At 39.9% G+C, this 21,152-nt stretch overlaps 1 protein-coding gene across 2 annotated transcripts in view; it reads right to left on the bottom strand.

Moving 5' to 3' along the window:
- Positions 1-37: 37 nt before the first annotated feature.
- The window catches only part of coro2ba (coronin, actin binding protein, 2Ba), a 44,578-nt gene continuing 23,463 nt past the window's right edge, over positions 38-21,152 (bottom strand). Inside the window, exons 1-12 of one of the 2 annotated variants that reach the window (XM_005455660.4) lie at positions 17,176-17,683; positions 14,387-14,587; positions 8,462-8,578; positions 7,572-7,721; positions 7,284-7,448; positions 6,995-7,111; positions 6,787-6,891; positions 6,389-6,485; positions 5,905-6,017; positions 5,422-5,512; positions 3,201-3,340; positions 38-2,676 (exon numbers count right to left, since the gene is read on the bottom strand). In XM_005455660.4, the coding sequence (XP_005455717.1) occupies positions 2,542-2,676; positions 3,201-3,340; positions 5,422-5,512; positions 5,905-6,017; positions 6,389-6,485; positions 6,787-6,891; positions 6,995-7,111; positions 7,284-7,448; positions 7,572-7,721; positions 8,462-8,578; positions 14,387-14,587 (1,431 nt within the window). In that variant the 5' untranslated portion in view covers positions 17,176-17,683 and the 3' untranslated portion in view covers positions 38-2,541. Of the gene's footprint in view, positions 2,677-3,200; positions 3,341-5,421; positions 5,513-5,904; positions 6,018-6,388; positions 6,486-6,786; positions 6,892-6,994; positions 7,112-7,283; positions 7,449-7,571; positions 7,722-8,461; positions 8,579-14,386; positions 14,588-17,175; positions 17,684-21,152 lie in introns of those variants that run through there. The other variant, XM_003450748.5, reaches the window with a different exon arrangement.

The raw sequence follows: 21,152 nt of genomic DNA, 5'->3' as shown, positions 1-21,152 counted from the left end.
CTCACGGGACATATTTTTAAATCCTAGCAAAAAAATGTCTGCCCTTGTCAAAGCTGCTCCTCCTCCTCTTAAACCCTCAGCTTTGATAGTTCGGAAATTACGTGTTCTTGTAAATAATGACCAAATCTATTTTTTTGTATTCTCTTTGATGACGGCAGACATTGAACAGACAACTGAGGTGAAACTATGAATTGTAATAAGATATTAAATATGTATGCTGCTTTATCTAAGAATACGCAGTGTGAAATTTCTTGAATTTGAACATAACTTTGTATGCATCATCTTTCCATAAGGACAAAACATCAGAGCTCATTATTGCTTTCTTTGCCCCCCCATGTTATTTTCTGTGACACACACAGATGGCAATGTTTGAATTTTGTGCTGGTGGTGTAGAGAAGTGCTTGATTATAAATGGAGGTTACAGCCACAACGTATGTGCATCGAAAATTTATTGTTGCAAAATGTAAACTCTGGAAAACAGTCAGCTGTTTGGACTTTGTTTTCCTCCAGTATACGCAATGGTCAAATTGGCCTACCTCAGTGATTTTTCACTACATGTTAAATCCACTGTCATCAGCTGATTTCTTTCTTTTCCCCTCCCATTCACTTCAATAAATCCCTTTTATATATGTGTTTGAAGTTTGTGGTCCTTGTACAACACAGTTTAAAAAAAAAAAAAAACATGTATACAGAATTCCAGGGAGTGATGACAGTTGTCATTTTTGATCGTCGACATGGAAAATCAAGAAAAAAAAATCTACAGAATGCCTTTTTTTTTCTTTTTTTTTTTTCTTCACAATACTGAACTCGTAGTATGTATACGCCTACAGTACATTGCTACCATACTAAGCAAATCTAAGTTGGGGTTTACTTTGAGAGTCTGCAGCAGTAACTGTTGGGTGAAAAATGTCTTGACCAAACAGTTACTTGACCTGTCTCCTGTCTGTCACTGCAGCTCATCGACCTGTCTACTTTCACTGTAGCCTTTTATTTAACACAGATATTTACCATTGTTCAAGTCTTCATTGTAAGGGCTCATCTTTTCTTTTCTCTAGCTAAAGCTATGAAGCTTTGGCCCTTTATGTGCCTGCGATGATGTTATGAGGAAAGACTTGTGACCTTCAGTCCGTAACTCGCTGTTAACGTACTATTTCCATCCTTGTCACGCATGCAGTGGAATTTCTCGAGCTCGGCTCTTAAAATAGTGCCAATTAAATTCGAATACTCTCAAATGTAAAGCTGAACGAAAACAAGGTCTGAGGGTAAAACCGAGGCAGCGCAAATTTCTCCTGTATGTGTTGTCGGTAGGGGTGGAGGAGAGGCACGTCACCTGAAGTCTTGAAAGCAAAATTACACGGCTACAGACAAACATTTCTCAGTAATAGTAATATACTTGGTTTAAATGTCAAATGGTTGGTTATTATTACAGTTTGCACTTTTAAAAGTAGGAAATTATATAGCTTCATAACGTATCTGAAGTTAAGTTGTTGGAGACAAAGAGCTAAGAAGAAATGATACCTTTTTAAGGTGCCGTTTCACACAAGTCTTGCACCATTTCCACCAGAAACATTCAGCAAAATCTATCAAGCATCACAATCATTACTTGCGCAGAGTGTCATACAAAAACAAAGGGATTAAGAAATATACATGTTATTAGCTAAAAAGGTAAGCGGTGACAAATAATAAATAAAAGCAAATATACATTACCCCCATCATCAAAATTAGCCCTAAAAACCAGTAACAGCCAGCAAAGCTTCCCTCGGTTCCATGTCTCCTCCGCTGCGTCCCCATTGTTTAAATAAAGAGATACCTGAACAAAGTGAACTATGTGCTGTCCTTGGGAAAAGACTGTCTGGAGTAGCTAAGTGTCGGTGTGACAAAGTAAATCTCTAGCCACTGTTTGTAGGTAATGGGATAAGCAGCCCGGTGGGAAAAACATGGTCCATGTCTGCAAAGCTCTCCTCGTCCGCCATTTTGAGATAATGTTGCAGCTCGCTGCAAATTGGGTCCGCAGCAGGGTCTAAGGCCTTGGGGAAGAAAAATAGGAGCAATAATAGTCTTCTCCAGTTTTAACCTCAACATAAAAATTACAATTCAGAGGTGGTTTGGTCAGTACAGGACTTTTTTTTTTTTTTTTTTTTTTTGTTGCACGGTGATCAAGGCATTGCCACATGGACAAGAGGGTAGGCAAAATGAGACGAATACCTAGGCGGCGTGGAATAACACTTAACAGTTTGCTAGATCAATCATTTCCATTTATAAAAACAGAAAATACCAAAATTCTCTGCATTCTATATCAGCGATTTAATGCTTAAGTGGCAATCCCTGATCTGTCATGCCTTCATTACTTGTATTTGGATCAGTTAACATTATCCAATGGTTACCATGTTATTGTGTGCACTACGCGGAACAGCAGGAAGAATGAAGTTATGATATAATGAAATATATCAAAAAAGCAGGGCGAAGGGCTCAGAAGGTTGTTGGAGGTCAGAACTGGGGGGCAAAGGAAGCGAGGCTTTGCCAGTCCAGGAGTCTAAGAGGTCAGGCGTTGTTGGGGCTAACGTTCTTCAGGTTGTTGAGCTCGAGTTCCAGCTGGCGTATTCGGACGTCCTTGGTGGTCAGTTCCTCCTTCAGCCGCCGCAGCTCATCCTGCTGCCGGAAGAACATCCGCAGGAGCTGTGTGGAAAAGGTGGGAGACACGTGGAAGAACATGAGCGCAGATTTTTTCTAAAATCAATTGCACCAGTACATTATGCTCTACTCTTATGATTGAAAGCTGTGGAACAGCTACTACATGGACCCCATGAGCCAAAAGGTCAGACTGCTCTAAAAGCTTCGTTTCTGATTTTTTTTTTTTTAGATTTTTTTACTCTTCAAACTGTATGACAGTGGATATCCAAAAAATGGTCACCAAAGTCTTACAAAGGGCAGCCAAGCAGAAGAAGGCTGACTCAAAGGGCGGGAGCTAAAACAGCACGTTTCACATGTTTCGGTTAATGCATCCAAAATGTAATAAAGATGATTTTGAACTTAGTATTATACAGAAGAAAAGGAAAGAAATGCATAGAGGTTCCCTTTAAGTGAATCAGTTGTACAACAAAAACAAGTTGCGGTTCAGTTACAGCATTATTAGACTCCATTAAAGGCTGCAATTATCTTTTACACTGGTTTATATTAGATACTTGTCATCCTTCACACACCTCGTTCTCTGTCCTGGGTGGTACGTTCTCCAGCAGGTCGATCCCATTCACTACCACACTCTTCTTTTCCTTTACCGGGACCTTGAACACCACCTGGTTTGGCCGGTGGTAACCATCCTTCAGGGACATCAAAACTGGGTCTGTTTGAAAAGCAGGGAGAAAATGAACTTTTCCCTGTGAAAACCAACACAAAGCAGCAAGAGGCTTAGGCTGTCCACAGATCAACACCTGGGAATCTACCATTTATCCATGCACGTCTTCAGCTCTTCAGGACATCCACATATTCAAGTCTTTAGTTATTCTACAACATGATTAGGATATGGATTCAGTGCCTAAAGCAATTTCTAAAGTTACTAAGCTTTTGTTATCCAGACTTCATCAGTATTTCAGTGTCAGTATTGGGTTCATTTGTTCTCTAAGAAAAAAAATAGTACTACCTCAGCCCACGTCTACACACAAATAATGAAGACACAAATAATGAAGACACAACTTTCTTCAAATACAATTTAAATAATATAAACTAAACAATATTACTTATAATAAAACCTCCTGTAGGTCATTATTTAATCTTCCAAAAAGCCCATGAACCAAAAAATCTTCACAGAACTAAAAAACTAAATGTAAATAATTCAAAATACTGACTGGAAAGCATCTCTTATTTAAAAAATTTCCTATTTTTTAAACAGACATGAAAGTTACAAAATAGTGACCAAACTATAGTTTTAAATGCCGAGCATATTAAAATCACACTCGTGAAAAAAAAAAACCCTGTCGATTTAGAATGATTCGGATTCAGTGGAGTACGCGTGGTGATAAGAACAAAATTGGCAGGTGTGTGGGTTTTGTGAATTGGATGGTAATTTTTGCAAATGCACATATTTTTTGTGCAGGGTAAGAATATTTCTGCACAGCGAACAAGGCCCACTGAGAGCAAACACAATGTGAGAAGGAAAGAACGAGACTTTCAAAACATACTTTTAACATCCTGAATTTCATTTCTCTTCGCTTGAATAATCAGACCGCATCTTATCTTTAATACCTCTTAGTAGCATACCACCCCAATAGTGCACTTTGCCCCCAGACTGCCGGCTTACTTGTGCTTCCAATGATATTTAAAAGTAGAATGAGAAGCAGAGCCTTCACTTTTGTCTTTTGTCCTGTATTCCTCCTCTCACCTCTAACCGGTTGCGGCAGATGGCCCCGCCCCTCCCTGAGCCTGGTTCTGTTAAAAGGGAGTTTTTCCTTCCCACTTGCTCATGTGTGTTATTGCTGCCTTACAGTATAAAGCACCTTGAGGTGATTTGGCAGTATATGAAAAAAACTGAAATTGAACTGAACTGCATTAATGTTCACTTGGTTTGAGTTCTCATTTTAAAGCTCCATGAAACATGAACATGAAGAGCTTAGATGTTGTATAACAGCTGGTGTCTACAGTTAAAATGGGGGGTAGCATCTTCATCTATCTGACTACTCTCCTGTCGAGCCAGCTTGGGTTCAGGGCAGACACTCTCTTTACTGTTATCAGATCAGGTGACCCAGTCCATTAGCCATGCTGCTATAGGCCCGGGTTCTTTGGGGACTGCCCATGAAGCACTGATCACTTCTCCATCACTCCCTTGTCTCTTACTCCCCATGCATTTTTATGCCACCATTAAGCACGACATTTACTTTGTCATCTCTGTCCTGTAGTTTGTGCTTTATCTTGTGTTTGTTTACCATCTTTCCACATTTCTCTCTTCTCATTTCCCCCACTCCAGCTGATAGCTGAGACCAGCTAAAGTTTCTTCCTGCTAAAATGGAGTTCTACCTCCCTGCTGTTGTCAGTTAGAGGATTATTGAGGATTTTCTCTCTAATACTCTTACCGTAGAAGCTTGAGATGACTATTGCTGTGAACTAGTGCTGGCAATATAGTACAGTTGATGTTAATGAACTGGACCGGATTGCATTAATTAAAATAAATCAACTGTGGGGATTTTTTTTTTTTTTACCATGCTGGTCATAACACAAGCTACATGTTGTCTGCATGATTCAGCAAAACAAAAACACTCAGTGACTGAGGTTTGCTGTAAATTAATCTACATTAGCTTTGTTTACTTGTTAGAGGCAACCTTGCATGCAAGTCATCATGGAAATCAGTTGCAGCAAATGAATAAGATGCCGCTCCCCTATTAAAATGCTGCTTAACAAGCCAGACAAGTGCGTCTGTGACGGGATGCTTACCTCTATCAATTCCGCTCAGCCACTCGCTGGCCGACAGGGCCGGTTCTGTTCCTGCCGTCATGGGGTAGATGTCCTCCTGGTACGTGTCTGACTGTAAACAAACATTTTCAGATGTCTCAGCATCCATTTGCTCAGCACTGCTGATTATCTCAACGTTTGGATGTCTTTGGTAAAGAGTTTTTATCTCAAAAAATCACATAAGGTTTTCCAGCTTTTGACTTTGAGTTGCTCATTCACCAGTCTGCTTTTAAACACACGTCTTAAGTCAAATAAATGGCATTAGATTAATTATTCCCGTTCTTGTTTCTTCTTGCTCTGATTTTGTATTTGTATTCATCACAAACCAAGGTATTGTAAGTCCAGTGTTCCCAAGAGGTGTTGGCTAAAATCTAACAGCTTTTTTGACTTGTTAAATGCTGGTTATCATCTGCTGAAGATGTAACTGATAATAAGAGAATGGAGTCTAATTTCATTCCCACTCACCCTTCTTGGCACAATCATGGAAATGGGCTCAATCAAACCCTTGAGGGTGACCAGTTTGTAGAAGCGGTACACCTCGCAGGCTGCCACATCCAGCCCGTGCTTTGGCATCACACCTGCAGACAGGAAAAGAGGCATGTGGTGACGGTTGTTTTGCCAACATCCCTTTCCTAGAATTCATGGTTTGTCTCATCAACAAGATACCAAAACAACCTGCTGCAGCATGACATTGATGGATAAGTTAGTGAAGCTCTTTAAGCTTTATTGAGCCAATTTCCAATTCGGACACCTCATTTTTATTTTCTTCAGTAAATACGATCCTTTCAGCTACGCAACACCGTTTTTAGAGCAGTGTTGAGGGCTGAGCTCATTTTCACAGTGATTCATTCCACCTCTCCGTTTCTAAAGACAGTTAATGACTGGGTTAGCATTTCTCTTTCTCCTCTGGCAGGACAGATCAGATACTGCTGTTCAGCAACTGGCTTACCTAGTCCTTTCTGTGGGGCAGGGGATCGGAACTCCATTAGGTACTGGATGTACGGCTTCTCTGTGGTGATTTCAAAGTAACGGATGTTGCCGTCCCCCTGCCAGAGCAACAGAACATGGTCATTACCTCTGAGCAATTGAAGCTACATCTTTTTTGCTGCTGTGCTCTGATTCCCAGAACAAGCAATGCTTCTCTGACTTTTACTTCCCTTTATTACTCAGGTTAAATTGAATATTTATATATATATATATATGTATACATATATATATAAAATACCCTTAAAAATAAATAATCAATTCCAATCACAGTCATCCAAAATGTATTAGATATGCAATAAATGAATAGTAAACACAGTTTTTAGACTACTTTTGTACAACTGTAGGGACAGCGGTGCTGACCTTGCCTGCCAGATACAACATGTGTGTGTCAGCATCATAGAAGGGAAACAACAGTCCTGAGAGCCCGTCTATGTCCTCCTCCACTATCGGCATGGACAAATCCTCCTAGGAATAACAACATATACAAACGTTGTTTTTAACACACACGCACACTTGATCTACCTGCTGTGGCACTGTATGCATGGTTCACGGGGAAGTGTTGTCTGACCTGATCCCAGAGAGCGATCTGCCGAGTGTTCCAGCGAGAAACCCCTGTGGTTAGCAGCCGCTTCATATTGCCCAAGAACACAACTCGGTTTACGCGGTGGTTCTTGCAGCTGGCTTGCTGATGGAGCAGCACACATAGAGAGAGTGAGGGAACATACACTTGCAAGGAAGTTAACATTCTAGTAGGTTAACAGAATATTCTTGTGACAGTAGAAAGCAGAACATTAATGGAGAGACCGCTAAAACATGTAGGTTTATCGTTGCATAAAAACCAGCCAGGTCCGCCTCACCTGAAGGACTCTCCCGGAGCGTGGCTCAATGACACGCAGCTTCTTGTCTTTGCAGCTGGTGGCCAGCAGACTGCCGTCTGTATTGAAAGACATGCTGAGGATGACGTCAGTGTGGCAGTCGATCATTTTCACCGGCTCGCCTATCTCCAGGTTCCAGATAAGGATCTAACTCAGTCGGGAAAAATTGTTTTGGTGGAGCTGTTAGAGGGCTGCTGTACTTCAATTAAAGTGATCATAAATAGAGATATAATTGTGTTTGTTGGTGGCGTTGCTGTGTTGTTTTTGTACCTTGTAGTCGTAGCCTGCACTGAAGAGGATGCCGCTGCTGGTGGGGTGCCACTCGATCAGACCCACCCGTCTGCTGTGACCGTACAGCTCCAGCACTGCTTCCATCATGTTGCGCCTCAGGCCGCCCTCTGGGATCTCCCATACTCGCACCTGCAACATTTACCAACGCACACCGAGGCTGTTATTGGATACACAAATATACCTACAAGTTTAGTCATTCTTAAAAAACATGATAACAAGGGATATTTTTATTATTCTGTTTTTGTTAGCAATTTATCAGGACTACTGCATGCTTTCACAACACATTAGTATGAACTCTAAACCACAATCAGGAGGACACAGCTAGAAATCTTCTGATCAGAAATAGCACAAGCTATCAATGTAGCCCATTGCATTAGGATTAGACAGGATTACTGCTGTGGATAGAGGCTCTGTGTCAGACCAGATGAGATTATCTTTGAACATGTGAAAGTACTACACAGAGCACAGTGCTACCAATGATGTGCAGCATTCACTAGACTAATGTAACAGGTACATGTATCACAAAAAAACAGCCTGTAGGGTAACAGTGATTGCTATTTGATATTGTGCCTAATGTCATTAATATAGCAAGCTACTGGAAAGCTAACTGATGTTTGCCTATTTATTTGTCGTTTTCAAACCACTGCCTCACAGCAGCAACAACAGCACACACCGAAGGATCGGATCAGAAGCTCGTGTCCAGTACAAACCGTATGAATCAGTAACCATATTAAACTGATGACCCGTTCACCTTCTGGACTAGTGGCTGTCAACCTCAGCATTTAAGCACATACAAGACATTTTTTAGAATCTTAAAAGTCATCAACTCATAAAAATGGGAGTTAAAAAGAATAAAGTGGATCACTTACTGAAGTATCCTCGGAGCAGGACGCTATGATGTTTTCACAGAAAGGGTTCCACTTGATATCCAGCACGTTGCCATTGTGGCCGCACACTTTCGGGTGATGAGAGTCCAGGCGGCCAGACTGAAAGCACGTACAACATGCAGATGAAATGCATACAGTATGTCACTGCATAAATGAAGAGGTATTGTTTGCTATGACATCACTATAAAGTAATATTAGTGGAAAGGATCAGAATCAAAATCATCACAAATTGCACAAAACTTTAGTCGAAACAGAAGACATTTTAAAGACAATATTAAAGAACAGCATTCATTTATAGAGAACGTTACTGAGCAGAACTCATCTTTGCTCCTTTTGATGTGAACGTGAAAGACTCACATCAGTGAGATGTCTCTATCACTCCTGAACAAAGCAAACCCGGTTATTGTACAGGGACAACCGAGGCACATTATTATTATTACTGCAATAACCTACAGAGTCCACAGAGGGGCACTGGCTCATAACAGCAGATGACAGGAAGCTCTTCATATCGGTCATGATGTCATGAATGTTTGATGTCCTTTCAATCCACTGACCTCTTTTTTGATTTCCTTAGAGATTTGCTTAAGAGCACTGGGTCATGCATCTGTGAAATCCTATGTGTGTCTGCATGCTTACTGAACCCTTAAGACTTATTTTGGAGGCATTGCCAAGCTTTAGCAAAATTTTCATAATAAATATCTTTGAAAATGCATTAAATGGAAATTTCAAGCTATTTCCTTGCAGACCTTTCCCCCAGAAAACTAAAACAATAAATGTAATTTTGTTACAACAGGAGACAAAATATTGAAAAAAAAATTAAGATTCACGGTGAAGCTTAGATTTAAAGAATTCTTTATGTCTATGTGAATGCCAAATTTGGTTAGCTGTAGTCATCAAGCTCAAAAAGAGCAAAGCAGGAAGTCAACCCGGGAAATAAAGCTAAGTTTCATAGTAACACATTGCCAATACAGTGAGGGTTTTGCAAACAAATCAAAGAACAAGAGCCAAAACCAATAGAAATCAGTCTCCGGCAGAACACAGCCACCGTTAAGCTGAACATCCAATCAGTCAGCATGAGAGAAGAAATGACGAAGCAAGGCAACTCGATTTAATAAACACAGCTAACTCAGGCACATCAGGAGTTTATAATTAATGTAGAGCACTGGGGTAATAAAATCTCCCCTTGAAAAAAACCCCAAAGAACAATGACAAGCTGTGCCAATATAAGTTCTGATGACACATTATTATTAGGGAAGTTTCATCATTAATGAAACAGGATCTGAGGGACTCCTTATTTGGGTGGAACTAATTACCTGCACAGAACATAACGTCTGTTGGGAACGAGAGGGTTCAGAGGCTCTAAGAGGTATTATAAGGAATTACATTTATAATGGGACATAAAATGAATAAAACAGACTTTTCACAGCTTGGATTTCACCCTCAGTTTTTATCTTTCTACCACGCATGAAATTTAATATAACATTATAAAATAGCCCTCGTTAGCTGCAAACCACCCGCTAGACTTTATCGGACAGGAAAGCGGCTCGGCCTGCGTTAGGCCTGATGGTCTTTAGTCATTTCCCGAGGCTGTGGCACATATGAGCACTTTCTGAGAAGAGCAGATGTGCTGGCCAGGTACCAGCATCTCCAATACGCCAGCGGCACCATGCTGCGATTGCTGCAGACGTTTATCGAACTGTTATTCCCAATAAATCTTTACTAATGCCACTGCTGCTCTGTCACTGCTGCAATACTAACAGCAGACATCGAACAGAGTCATGTTTTCAAAATGTAATATGGTTCCCCCGATTAGAACGAGGAATTATGTTTCAGTAACAGAACAGGACGAACTCAGCCATGGTGATACTGTTCTATAAACCTGATATTTTTGTGTCAGTTTTCCTCTCACTGAGGTGTCCTTATATACAAGCTGAGTTATATATACTCTGTGGCACATCCCCCATGTGCTTTACGACACCTCAGCCAGCTGAAGTGAACCCGCTGAGTCACGCTTAACTTAGGTGTGGTTTAGCTCAGGTTAATGGTTTAATACAAGCTCTTTCATATGTGTCTGCAGTGTTTGGCCAGTCATGTGATTTAGTCACTGTCCCACATGTTTTACTGTACAGTAGGACCTTGTTTATAGGCACCTCAGGGTTCAGCTTAATGGCCACATGACAAAATAGCATCCTGGTTCACGAATTCATGCTAGGAATGTCTATTTTGTAGTGCTGGTTAAATGAGATTACTTTAGAATATGAAGAGATATCTATCTATCTATCTATCTATCTATCTATCTATCTATCTATCTATCTATCTATCTATCTATCTATCTATAAATGCATCACTATTAAACATATATCTGCGGGTAAAATATTAGCTCAATGACTTTATCAGAGAAATGAATTCCAACCAATTAAAATCCTCCACACGCTGCATCATACACAGTAAAGCAATAGTAATAGGAATAATAGTATGGTGATTCACAGCGCACCACACCCACTGCAATTTCCTCTTTGTCTGAGGTGATGAAGAGGTGTTTGTGACCTTGTGTGTCATTTTCAGAGCCAGGCTGTGTGCCAGGTGGTGCCAGCAGTAGTCCGTCCACTTTCTAGCGACTCTGTCTGAGGGGCAAACATATGGCTGTCTCGCCAGCTGTCATCATAATATGTCAGCCATGCTCATACCTCACCATTAGCCAAACCCCTAAAAATTGGTCTGTTTATCTAACAGAGGAGCCAGAGCTTCATTTTGAAATAGCGTGGGTGCCTTTTGTAAAGAAGTAAAAAAATAAATAAATAAAAAATGCAAGAACATATCAGAATTACTTTGTTTTCAAAGTCTGAAAAGAGGTTAGTGTGTTTGTATTTTATCTGATTTGAGTGATTTCACCTTCATGGCACAATTATGAATAGCCTGTGATAATGACATTTACTCAGCAGGGGAAAAGACAAGCGTGGTGACATCATACCTCTGCATACCACACCTCCTGATTTTAACTCAGCAGTTTGGTTTTCCTGTGGTAACCATGTAATGGCTCCTTTCATACAAACAACAGCAAGTGCCATCTTATATATGCTGCCTCATTTTAGGTGAAGCCTATAAAATAAGATTGAAAACACAAACTTCGTGTCTGTCTTCCTGTCTTATACAAGCGTTCGCACAGTTTGCTGACTTGCTGTATTAACTGGAAGAAACAGCATTAAACAGCAGCCTCCATCACACAGAAGCTGTGCTGTTGCTGAATATGATAAATGCCACTTGTGAATTTATCCAGTCAGCGGAAACCTGAGCAAACGCTTAAGTCCAGTACTTTCATTGTAGGAAGAAATCTATTAAGTTCTAGCCGTTGGCTGGGTTTTTACACACAGCAGCACAGGTACAGTGGGGAAATACAAGTTTTGGGTCGTTACTGGAGATTCAGATTCAAAAGATTTAGATTATTGTAATTTTCCCACAGGGTAATAATTAAAAACATTTCTTCCCTGTCACAAAATACAGTTTATATAAAACTGCTCCCATAATCATCTCATTTTGATGTTCACTGTGTGTGAATTTTCTGACTCATGAGACTTCCTCTTGGACTGACTGACTGACTGGACTGAAAAACATTCAGCTGTTTCTTTTAGTCACTGAAATCTGTCAGACTTTCTCTTTCCATGTGTGGAAGCAACCTTTTGTCTTTTTTGTCTTTTTTCTTTTTTTTTTTTTTTAAAAAAAGTGTTTTATTTTTGTGTTATTGTTTCACTGCATCACTTTCCTTCCTTGAAAAGCCTAAATAAACAGTGCTGCACTGTTAACTACAGCTTCACCAGTTTTAAAGACTCTAATGAATCTACCTAAAGCAGCATGGATAAACAAAATGATAACATCTTTTACTACTTAAATTTATTGGAAATAAAATACTTCTATTAACAGACAAAGCCAATCACTTGAAAAATGATTCTGTGCACTCATAAAGATGAAGCAATTATTTGGAGTAAAGTGCAGCTGAATTATATAAAGTCAAAGGTTTATTTGTTCTAATAATTAAATATTATGGAAAATGTGCTTGGTGTAAACTGATTACCAAAGATTCCATTAAATGTAACATTTCACAGTGTATCCATGTAACAAAAAGTGTATATAACCAATATTTTTGAGTTTATCTATTTATATAACAGCAGATCTGCAGAACTTCACTGGACAAGAGTTATGAAACGCCTTGTTGAGTGTATGTGCACATTACATAGTCGATACATCTGTATATAAAGTTATGCATCCTGGCAACAGTGGCTTGCCTCAGTTTTCTGTGATAACACTATCATCTGCTATGGACTTTCCAAACCTGACGATCAATGGACTTGATTTATTTAGAAATACCACTCTGTGGCTCTGTCTACCAGTTCAGCTGCACTTTACATTCACACATATCCAGGCTCATATAATAGATCTACTTAAATGCATTTAATGACAGGTGTTACGTGCATTTGTGCTTTATTTATGACCACAACAGAAGATTCTGATAGGAAACAAAGTTGGAGCCTTGACAGTCATGGAAACAATGTTTTCAGACTTCTGTCATTTTCAAGGTGGACACCCAAGATTTGTGCGAAACTTGATCACAATCTCCCCTTCTCTTCCTGTGGTAAAGCACTAAATAATCACCAGAAAGGTTGACCTTTGACCTATTGTGTATAAAACATTATCAGTGCATTATTAAACAGAGTTGCCCCTGAGATGTGACCTTCACAAAACCGGCGCTGACAGCTCAGAAAGCATAATTACCTCTGGCCAGTGCTGTGACGGGTGAGTATGCATAAAAAGCATGACATCATCAGAGAGATTCACACCAAGTATCTAATAAGCTAAACAGCAAACGCCCACATGCACACACAGACAGTCTTTTTCCATGACTGAACACCTTAGCTCATGATTATGTGACGTAAAATCTAGCTGAAGTCTCTCTGCTTCGGACAGCAAAACTGTTCAGCTTACTGAATGCTTCTACTGCCTGATAACAACCAGACTTGACCCTGCTTGGCAGCCAAGAGCTTTGCAAGCACTTTGGCATGGTCTCTCTTAAAGAGGCAAAGCACTCTTTAAGGCCCACAAAGCCATCTAAAAATGTGAATGACATTCAAACTAAAACATCTCCTTATTGAAAGCTTACACTGAACTCACACAAACACACAGGATCAGCACCAATTGATAAAAAGCTGGAGACAATTGGGATGCGACTGAAGACCCCAAAATGATCATCAGAAACTTTTTATCAAACCCCAAATAACCAACACAACTATGTGGGAACAACTTTCAGTCAGATTTACATAAAAACATGTCTTAACTAACTTTTTCACCTTCTTACTGCTGCTATTTACCGTTGCTACTCAAATCAGGACTAGTTTTGTATCCTGTATATCCTACAAAAAGCAGTGAAGCACAGTCTGTTTGCTAAGTGTGAAATGAAATATCATTGAGAACAGGCACAATCCCCTTTCCCATAATAAGAAAAAGAATTCTGTACTTTCCAGCAAAACAGAAACCTTTTGTACTGTTTATAGGCAATATCACTATGCCTTTATATTGTGCTACTGGCAGCACAACCCAGTTACAATGCTGGCCTTAGATTCTGGCTTGAATATTTAAGGCCGGCGTGCTTTGCAGTGGCTGTTAAACTTCTTCATTTGTGTGGAAGGAGCTCTGCAACTTGCTGATTTCACTGTGCAGTCAAGTAGATTAAAGTAACAGAAATTTTATAGAGCAACAGGAAAAATGCATATGAATGCAGATTTATCCAGAGAAATCCTACAAGAAATTTTCTTTAATTTTGAGCTACTCACTCCATTATTTGTGTTTTATTTTGTAATCTTTACTCATTTTTCTTATTTTGAAGGGTATAGGAGCAAAGAGCTAATTCTGTGTTACCTGGGATACAGGTATAACAATGAAAGAGCCTCCACCGGCACTCTCTGTGACGACTGCCAGGAACTTGGAGTTGACGGCACAGAAGTGGTTGTCATGGACGTTCTTGGTGATGGGGATACCATCGAAGCAGTGCTCCCGGTTGGCTACTTTTCCATAGACATTTCGAAACTTGGAGCTTCGGTACGTCGGACGCCATGACATCTGAAAAAGAGAGATGTGTCACTGATAAACAGTCTGAAAAATCAAAGATGTTATAAAACACAATGATATAAAACAGGAAAAAGAAGCCTCACATTTCAGGAAACTAGTTCCAGTGAAGGCAATACTCTGATAAATAACATGATCTGTTTTATACTGAACGATTGTCTGATGTCTACACTGGAGTTTTGTTGCGTAAAATATCTGTGTTTGTTTATGGATGCAGTTCTCTGACGAAGCTGGCTAGCATTAGCTGAAAACCTAGCATTTACCCTTGTTGTAGAATATGATCACTTCTAGCTAAAAAAAAAAAGATGGCATTGACCATAATGATAGATGGAGAGGCTTCAAAAAGGGCAGCTTAAAAGCTAGTTAATCAGGATGATGACATTGTTTATATACAGTCTATATATAAAAAAAAAAAAAGAAGAAGACAAATGTAAATAAAAAATGGAAAAAATGTCTTATTTTGGTGATTAGAAGCTAGAAAACATGCACACATAATTATGATTGTGATTGTGTCAAAATTCCCATCTTCCAAGCACAGTTGCAGGGTGGGCTGTCCCATCTGTGCACACATGATAAGAGTCACACATACAGTTGTGGGAAATCATCCAAACTGGTCATGGGTGTGAGACTTTTGAAGGGTGAAAACTGGGTGAAAATGTTTTCATGCTACTCCACGCTGCCACAGAGTCAGTGATTAACGTGTGCAACAAAACAAAACCAAACTGAATCTCAATCAAGAACAAAAATCATTCATTTCTGACAAACACACCATATTCTATTGTTTGTTACTCTATTTTTGGTTCAGATGGATCTTGTACAACAGAATAGCAACCATTGTTTGCAGCTGCTGCTCACAACAAAAGAGAAGATGTTGGGCTTGACTCAAGATGCTTCTTTTGTTTGCCTCTTCACCACAAGAATGCACTGGTGGAGTGCTTGATTTTTGGTATGGTCTGGCTCTGCATAGGGATTTAAAAGTTGACTCAGCCACAGGACAAGGATGTTAAATGACCTTTGACCCAACAGGACAGAAGTTGTGGGGAATGAATGTGGCTATAGAATTTCTTTTTAAAAATTCTCTGAAGGGAGATCTGTTCAAAGACGTATTTTTAGTGACACTTAATTGAGACTATATCAGTTTGTGACGGGGACTGGAGGAAGAGAATTTATGACCGGTGTCAGATCAGTGGCTGCAATTCTGGATGACATCAGGCAATCCTCTATTCAGCATTGTTCTGCGGATAAGGAGGGGAACTGGTGGGAGGGGTGTATGCATGCAAATAGAAACATGCCCTGACCATGCTGCTACCATTGTCTTTTCCTGTTTCTCACTGGACAGCAGAAGTAGCATCCAAGAGGCTATAGGGTGGCTGACCCCCATCTCCTCACTTCAACACTCAAGATAGTGCATGAATTATACCCCGTATAAATCAAACATGCAGGAAAAAGACGTTTATTTTATATTACTAGTTTTTCTGTGGGTTACTGTGGTTTATCTGTCCCAGGCAGGTAAACACAGAGCAAAGGAAAAATGCTTCATCTTCTATAAAACCATAAACCGTCGTTTATTGGTGCTATATTAGCTATGTGAATATGTAGGCGCGCAATACAAACAGACCTAAAAACCCAAATGGTAATGGTAAATGTAAAGCAGGTGAAATGTTTCTCACTCTTCATTCTCACACTCACACACGAGTGGAGGCTGTGCTGCCATGCAAAGTGCTGGCTTGTCATTGGCAGCCCAGGCAGGTACGGTGTCTTGTGCCAGGACTGTGGCTGGCGTGGGGAACGAGCCACAGTACAAACACCTTTATCACAGAGCAAGCTGAACAAACTGCTCTACCACTTGAACCACATGTACTGTCTAAAGAAACCGAATATAAAGAAAACTCTAAAGTGCTGGTATGAATTTTGCTCCTATCATATTCAGTAGCACGAAAAGTAAAACATTTATTCTTTATTTAACATTTTGAAGACTTGTATATGTTGCACATGAACATTCAAATCCCTTTAATTCCAGCTCAAAAAAGCAGTTGTCGCCAAGAACTTTGCATTGTTAAGTAAAGATCTGACAATATTAGGTCTGTGTAAGCTTAATAGTAGCTGCTTGTTAAAGAGTTAATGTGGAACAGAAGAGCAGCAGAAACTGGCCTAAGGGACAGTTAGAGGAGAGTCGTCCGCTTTGAGCTCTCTTTACAAGGATGCTCATTCATCGGTCCCCGGCGTATGGCACAGAGAGGATGTCTGTCTGAGCGTGTTTGTGTCTTTCTTATCTCACGAGGGTTTGCGGCACACCAGCTCACACGCAGAGCATGAGCAGAGCATGCACATACACAGAAAGACAGCAAGTCAAGAAATGATTTAGTATCCATCATATCACAAGACTTGTGGGTTGTGAGCATGAGTTCTTCTCGCGCTACGCACTGTGAGGCCTTCAGGACTTTGCAGACTTGCAGATTTGCATATTTTCACAACATGAAGGTTTTTGTGCCAAGTTTGAATCATATAAACTTCACTTTCACCACTTTCATATTTCATGAACATCACATATTTTAATTCCACACCTGAAAATGTCGCCTTACCTTACAAGTGTCCTTATAGTGACACTCCAGTCACAGTGTTCCTGCTGCTTTCTGAGATTGCAAACATCCACCCTCCTATCCACACAAGCCGCAGGACCTTCTCTCTTCCTTCCTTCCCTTTCGAATGTAAGCTGGCGGCCTGTGTCTACTCTACCTCCTTCTCTCATGTTTTTCTCAGCCCTCCCCTTTAAAATTCACTCTTCCCACCCTCTTCTCCTCCTACTAGCACTGATAGCTGCAGGGCCAGCACCCCCCCTCTTCCTCTTACCCTTCTCTTCCATCCTGCCACTCAGTCAGCCCTCTGCATCTCTTTCTGTGTCCACTACAGTTGAAACTCCAGCTCAGGCAGGCTAGCAGCATTAGAGAAGTACCCATTCATCCTCTTTCCTTTCCCACCCACTGCTTGTTTGGAATCACAAGGCCTTTCTGGCTGATTCCCAGCAACGCTTCAGTTTTTCAGCCCTTACATCTTTTTCTTTTTAATCTTGTCTCTCCCAACTGTGAACTTTGTAGCTAACAGAAACAGTAAAATTCAATCAGGAATTTTGCCTAAAACTTGAAATATTCACAGACAAGAAATTTAGACGACACCTCAATTAAACAGTTGTTCAAGCTACAGTTACATCCAGCTTATCTAGATATTTCAGCTCTAGCTCTCTTCCACTGCATGCCTTTTTTCTGTCACGGCAGATCGCCGCCCTCCCTGAGTCTGTTTGTGCAGGAGGTTCGTTCCTGTTAAAAGGGAGTTTTTCCTTCCCACTGTCACCAAGTGCTTGCTCATCAGCTTCTGGCAGCCAATCAACATCCAGTCAGGGAATACTTATTTTTCCCAAATCCAATATCTTGGCCTGTGTGACTGCTGCCGTATTTCCTTGAACCTACCGTGTCACATGTCCAAAATGGCCAACACGTTAATGTCACATGGTTAGTGGACATCTGACTACAAAAACCTGTTTGTGAATGAATGTAATATTGTTTTGTTTGGTTTTTTATGGCTGCAACAAACCAGTTTTACTTTCTAAATATGCCATGTCAGCATATAACTGGTAACTTTGCAGAAAAACAAACAGTATTTTCCCACCTTACATCACAAACAGCTGTACTTTTTGGGGTGCGGGCTGTATTATGGCGTGAATTAGTCTTAATTTTTTTACATACTTTGTTTTTCTGCTAAGTTACTGTTAAATTACACTGTACTTAATGTACTTATAGTATAATTTAGTTTAGTATAATTTATTTTTATTTCCTGTAAAAAACATATTATAAAGTGCCATGAATGGATTACTGGGAGTTAGATAAGTATGGATAAAATGAAACTGTTGGACAAAGATCATGGATCAGCTGTAAAAAAAAAAAAAAAAAGAAGAAGAAGAAGAAGAAGAAGGAGAAGAAGAAGAAGAAGAAGAAAGCAGTTGATATGCAAAATGAAAACCTGTTAAATTAATTAGTAACTGAAAGCAGAAAGACTATGGCCCATTTAAGTTGACTCTAGCAGGAAAGATACTTACATTTAAAAAGTCTGTTCTTCCAGGATTAGTGTGGGTTTTTGTTTTAACAACACTAGTAAACTTAAAAAAAATGTTTGCAACCTACAGAATATTTAAGGATTTCATGGAACTAGAGATAACTGTGCAAGCTTCCACTCTTTGACTACATACACCCTCTAAAAGGTCAGGTCGATACTGAAGCAGGTGTTGTAGTGAAAATTGCCTCCCTCGATGATTGTCTGTGTATTTGAAATGTGGACGAGCCCCTTCGGGCTCAATGTGAAAGAGACATCCAGAGGCTTCTTAGTTTGGTGTGTGTTTGTGTGTGTGTGAGCATGTTGCACATTTGTGCAGGTTTCTGCACCTGCATCCATGCCTGACCATTTGTTGTCTATTTGTACCAGCATACATTCAGTATAGTGTTCATAGCTGCAAGGCAGAGCACTCCAGAGGGAAGAGTGTGTTTACTGAGCTTTTTACATGTTGCCTCAAGACAATGCTGCTGCTCTCTGTGCGCACCAGACCCCTCTTGTCTTTCTGAGGGTTTTTTTTTTTTTCTGATATGCAGTAGCAGATCTTTGTTTCTCAGTTAAATAGCTGCCAAAATCTGAAACTACTTGTCTAACTGCTACATAAAAACTCTTTTGAATATTCATTTTTGGCTGTACTCAGCAGCAGTGAAACGAGCAGCTCGCTGACTCCTAATAAACCCTAAAAAGAAATTCATACAAAACTAAATCAAATGACAGGGTTCAAATATTCCAATCAGGATTTTATCAGCGTTGGTGCCAAATAAGGAAGTAGAACCAGCTGCGTTCCCATTCAGTAGACACAAAAGGGAAATCCACGGGGAGATTGCATGTCCTGTCACTCAGACGCACTGAAGCCCTGTCAAGCCACCGTGTCATGTTTGGTCTTTTCTTCCTTTCCCTTGGCACTGACACTGTACAGTCATTTATGATGATTTCCCATCTCTGCAAGGAGCAAACTCCACAAAAAGAGAGCTTTACTATTGGTTATTTCAGCCAAAATGTGTCTCAGCGTGAAGTGGGCTCTCTATTTCTGAGTCACACAGGAAGTATCACAGCTTGGCTGAAAGTGCTAAAATATTTTCTACAGTGCTATGGCGATGCCTGACGGGACAGTCGAGGTTATAAAAAGGCCTTTGTGTGCTGTGAAGCTGCAGATTATTGAAGCAAAGTATTTCCATTTTACACGCTATCAGCTGAAAGTCTGCATCATTGGTTGATGTTAATCTTCTTTACAGCAGCAGTGCTGATCCTAACATTGCTTCATGCAGATTTTCTTACATGTTTACGACTGAAGCTAAGCTAGTTGCGTAAGTAAAATAATACGTTTGAGTACAAACGCACATCCTCTCCCACATTCTGATCTAACAGAAATATTTTGGGATCAAAAAACAGTTTTTATGAATACTTCTTCCAGCTTAGAGTTAATTCTGATTATTTTGCTGGACTTGCATTGCAATGAGTTAAAGGAGCTAGAGGAAGTGGGATTAGCCTGGTTGCAGAGACTCTCTATAAGGAAGGTCATCAAGTAAATCAAGCCGAAAACAATGGCTACATTTACATAAATCTTAGCATTGCAATAATAATACTAATTATTGCTGTTTTAAAAGCCAAAACTGGATAAAAATCCTCCATATAAACACCTGAATCACAATAAACTGGCCCAAATTTATTTAGTCCAGTTCAGATGGGTGGACTACATCTTTTTATAAACGGAAGAATAAAGAATAAATATACTACCATGCAAATCTAATGACCTAAATGCAAAAGGAAATAATTTATTTCCCTTTTCCCACAAGCAGCAGCTTAGAACAGCAGCTAGTGCCAAACAGCCATCTTCAGAGATCTGATCAAACACAATGCAGCGGGAATTCTGGTGTCTGTTGGAGGCCTATGCAAAAATTCACAAGCACCCCTCTAACCAGCTTTCATCACATTTATCTGATAAATAATCTGACAGCAACAAGGTCAAACACAGCCCTATAAAATGACACGTAAAACTAGAAATTGCAGAGATGACAGGTATTTTAGTAACAATGCCCCAGGGTGAGCTGAGTGGTTATGAAGCATTAATATTGTAACTACTCGCTTCTAGATTTACGACTCTGTCACATCAGCCAGCAGAGCTGAGACACACTAGACTGCTCTGCTAAGTTAACTAATGTTAAACATCAAAGTAAATAAATGAAATAATGTGATGCTAGTGTATTGTTATGTTATTCAAGTGTCTCTCCCCCACATTTAAGGCTAGACTAGCAGCAATTAGTTAGCATCATATTTAACCCTTATTTTCTGCTCTACTTGCCACTGTCTTGCTTTTTTTCCTTTTCATGTTTTTTCTTTCTTTTTTCCCTCCCATAAGGATAACGCCTCTTCATTTTGTTTGGGTGGCTTTCATTGTTGTTATTAGGTTTGTTTAAATAAAATCATGCGTGCCACTTACAATGAATAGTGGTTCCCC

This window comes from Oreochromis niloticus, linkage group LG1 (assembly GCF_001858045.2).
Source record: "Oreochromis niloticus isolate F11D_XX linkage group LG1, O_niloticus_UMD_NMBU, whole genome shotgun sequence".
NCBI classification, from domain to species: domain Eukaryota; kingdom Metazoa; phylum Chordata; class Actinopteri; order Cichliformes; family Cichlidae; genus Oreochromis; species Oreochromis niloticus.
This window is presented reverse-complemented; position numbering and strand designations above follow the sequence as displayed.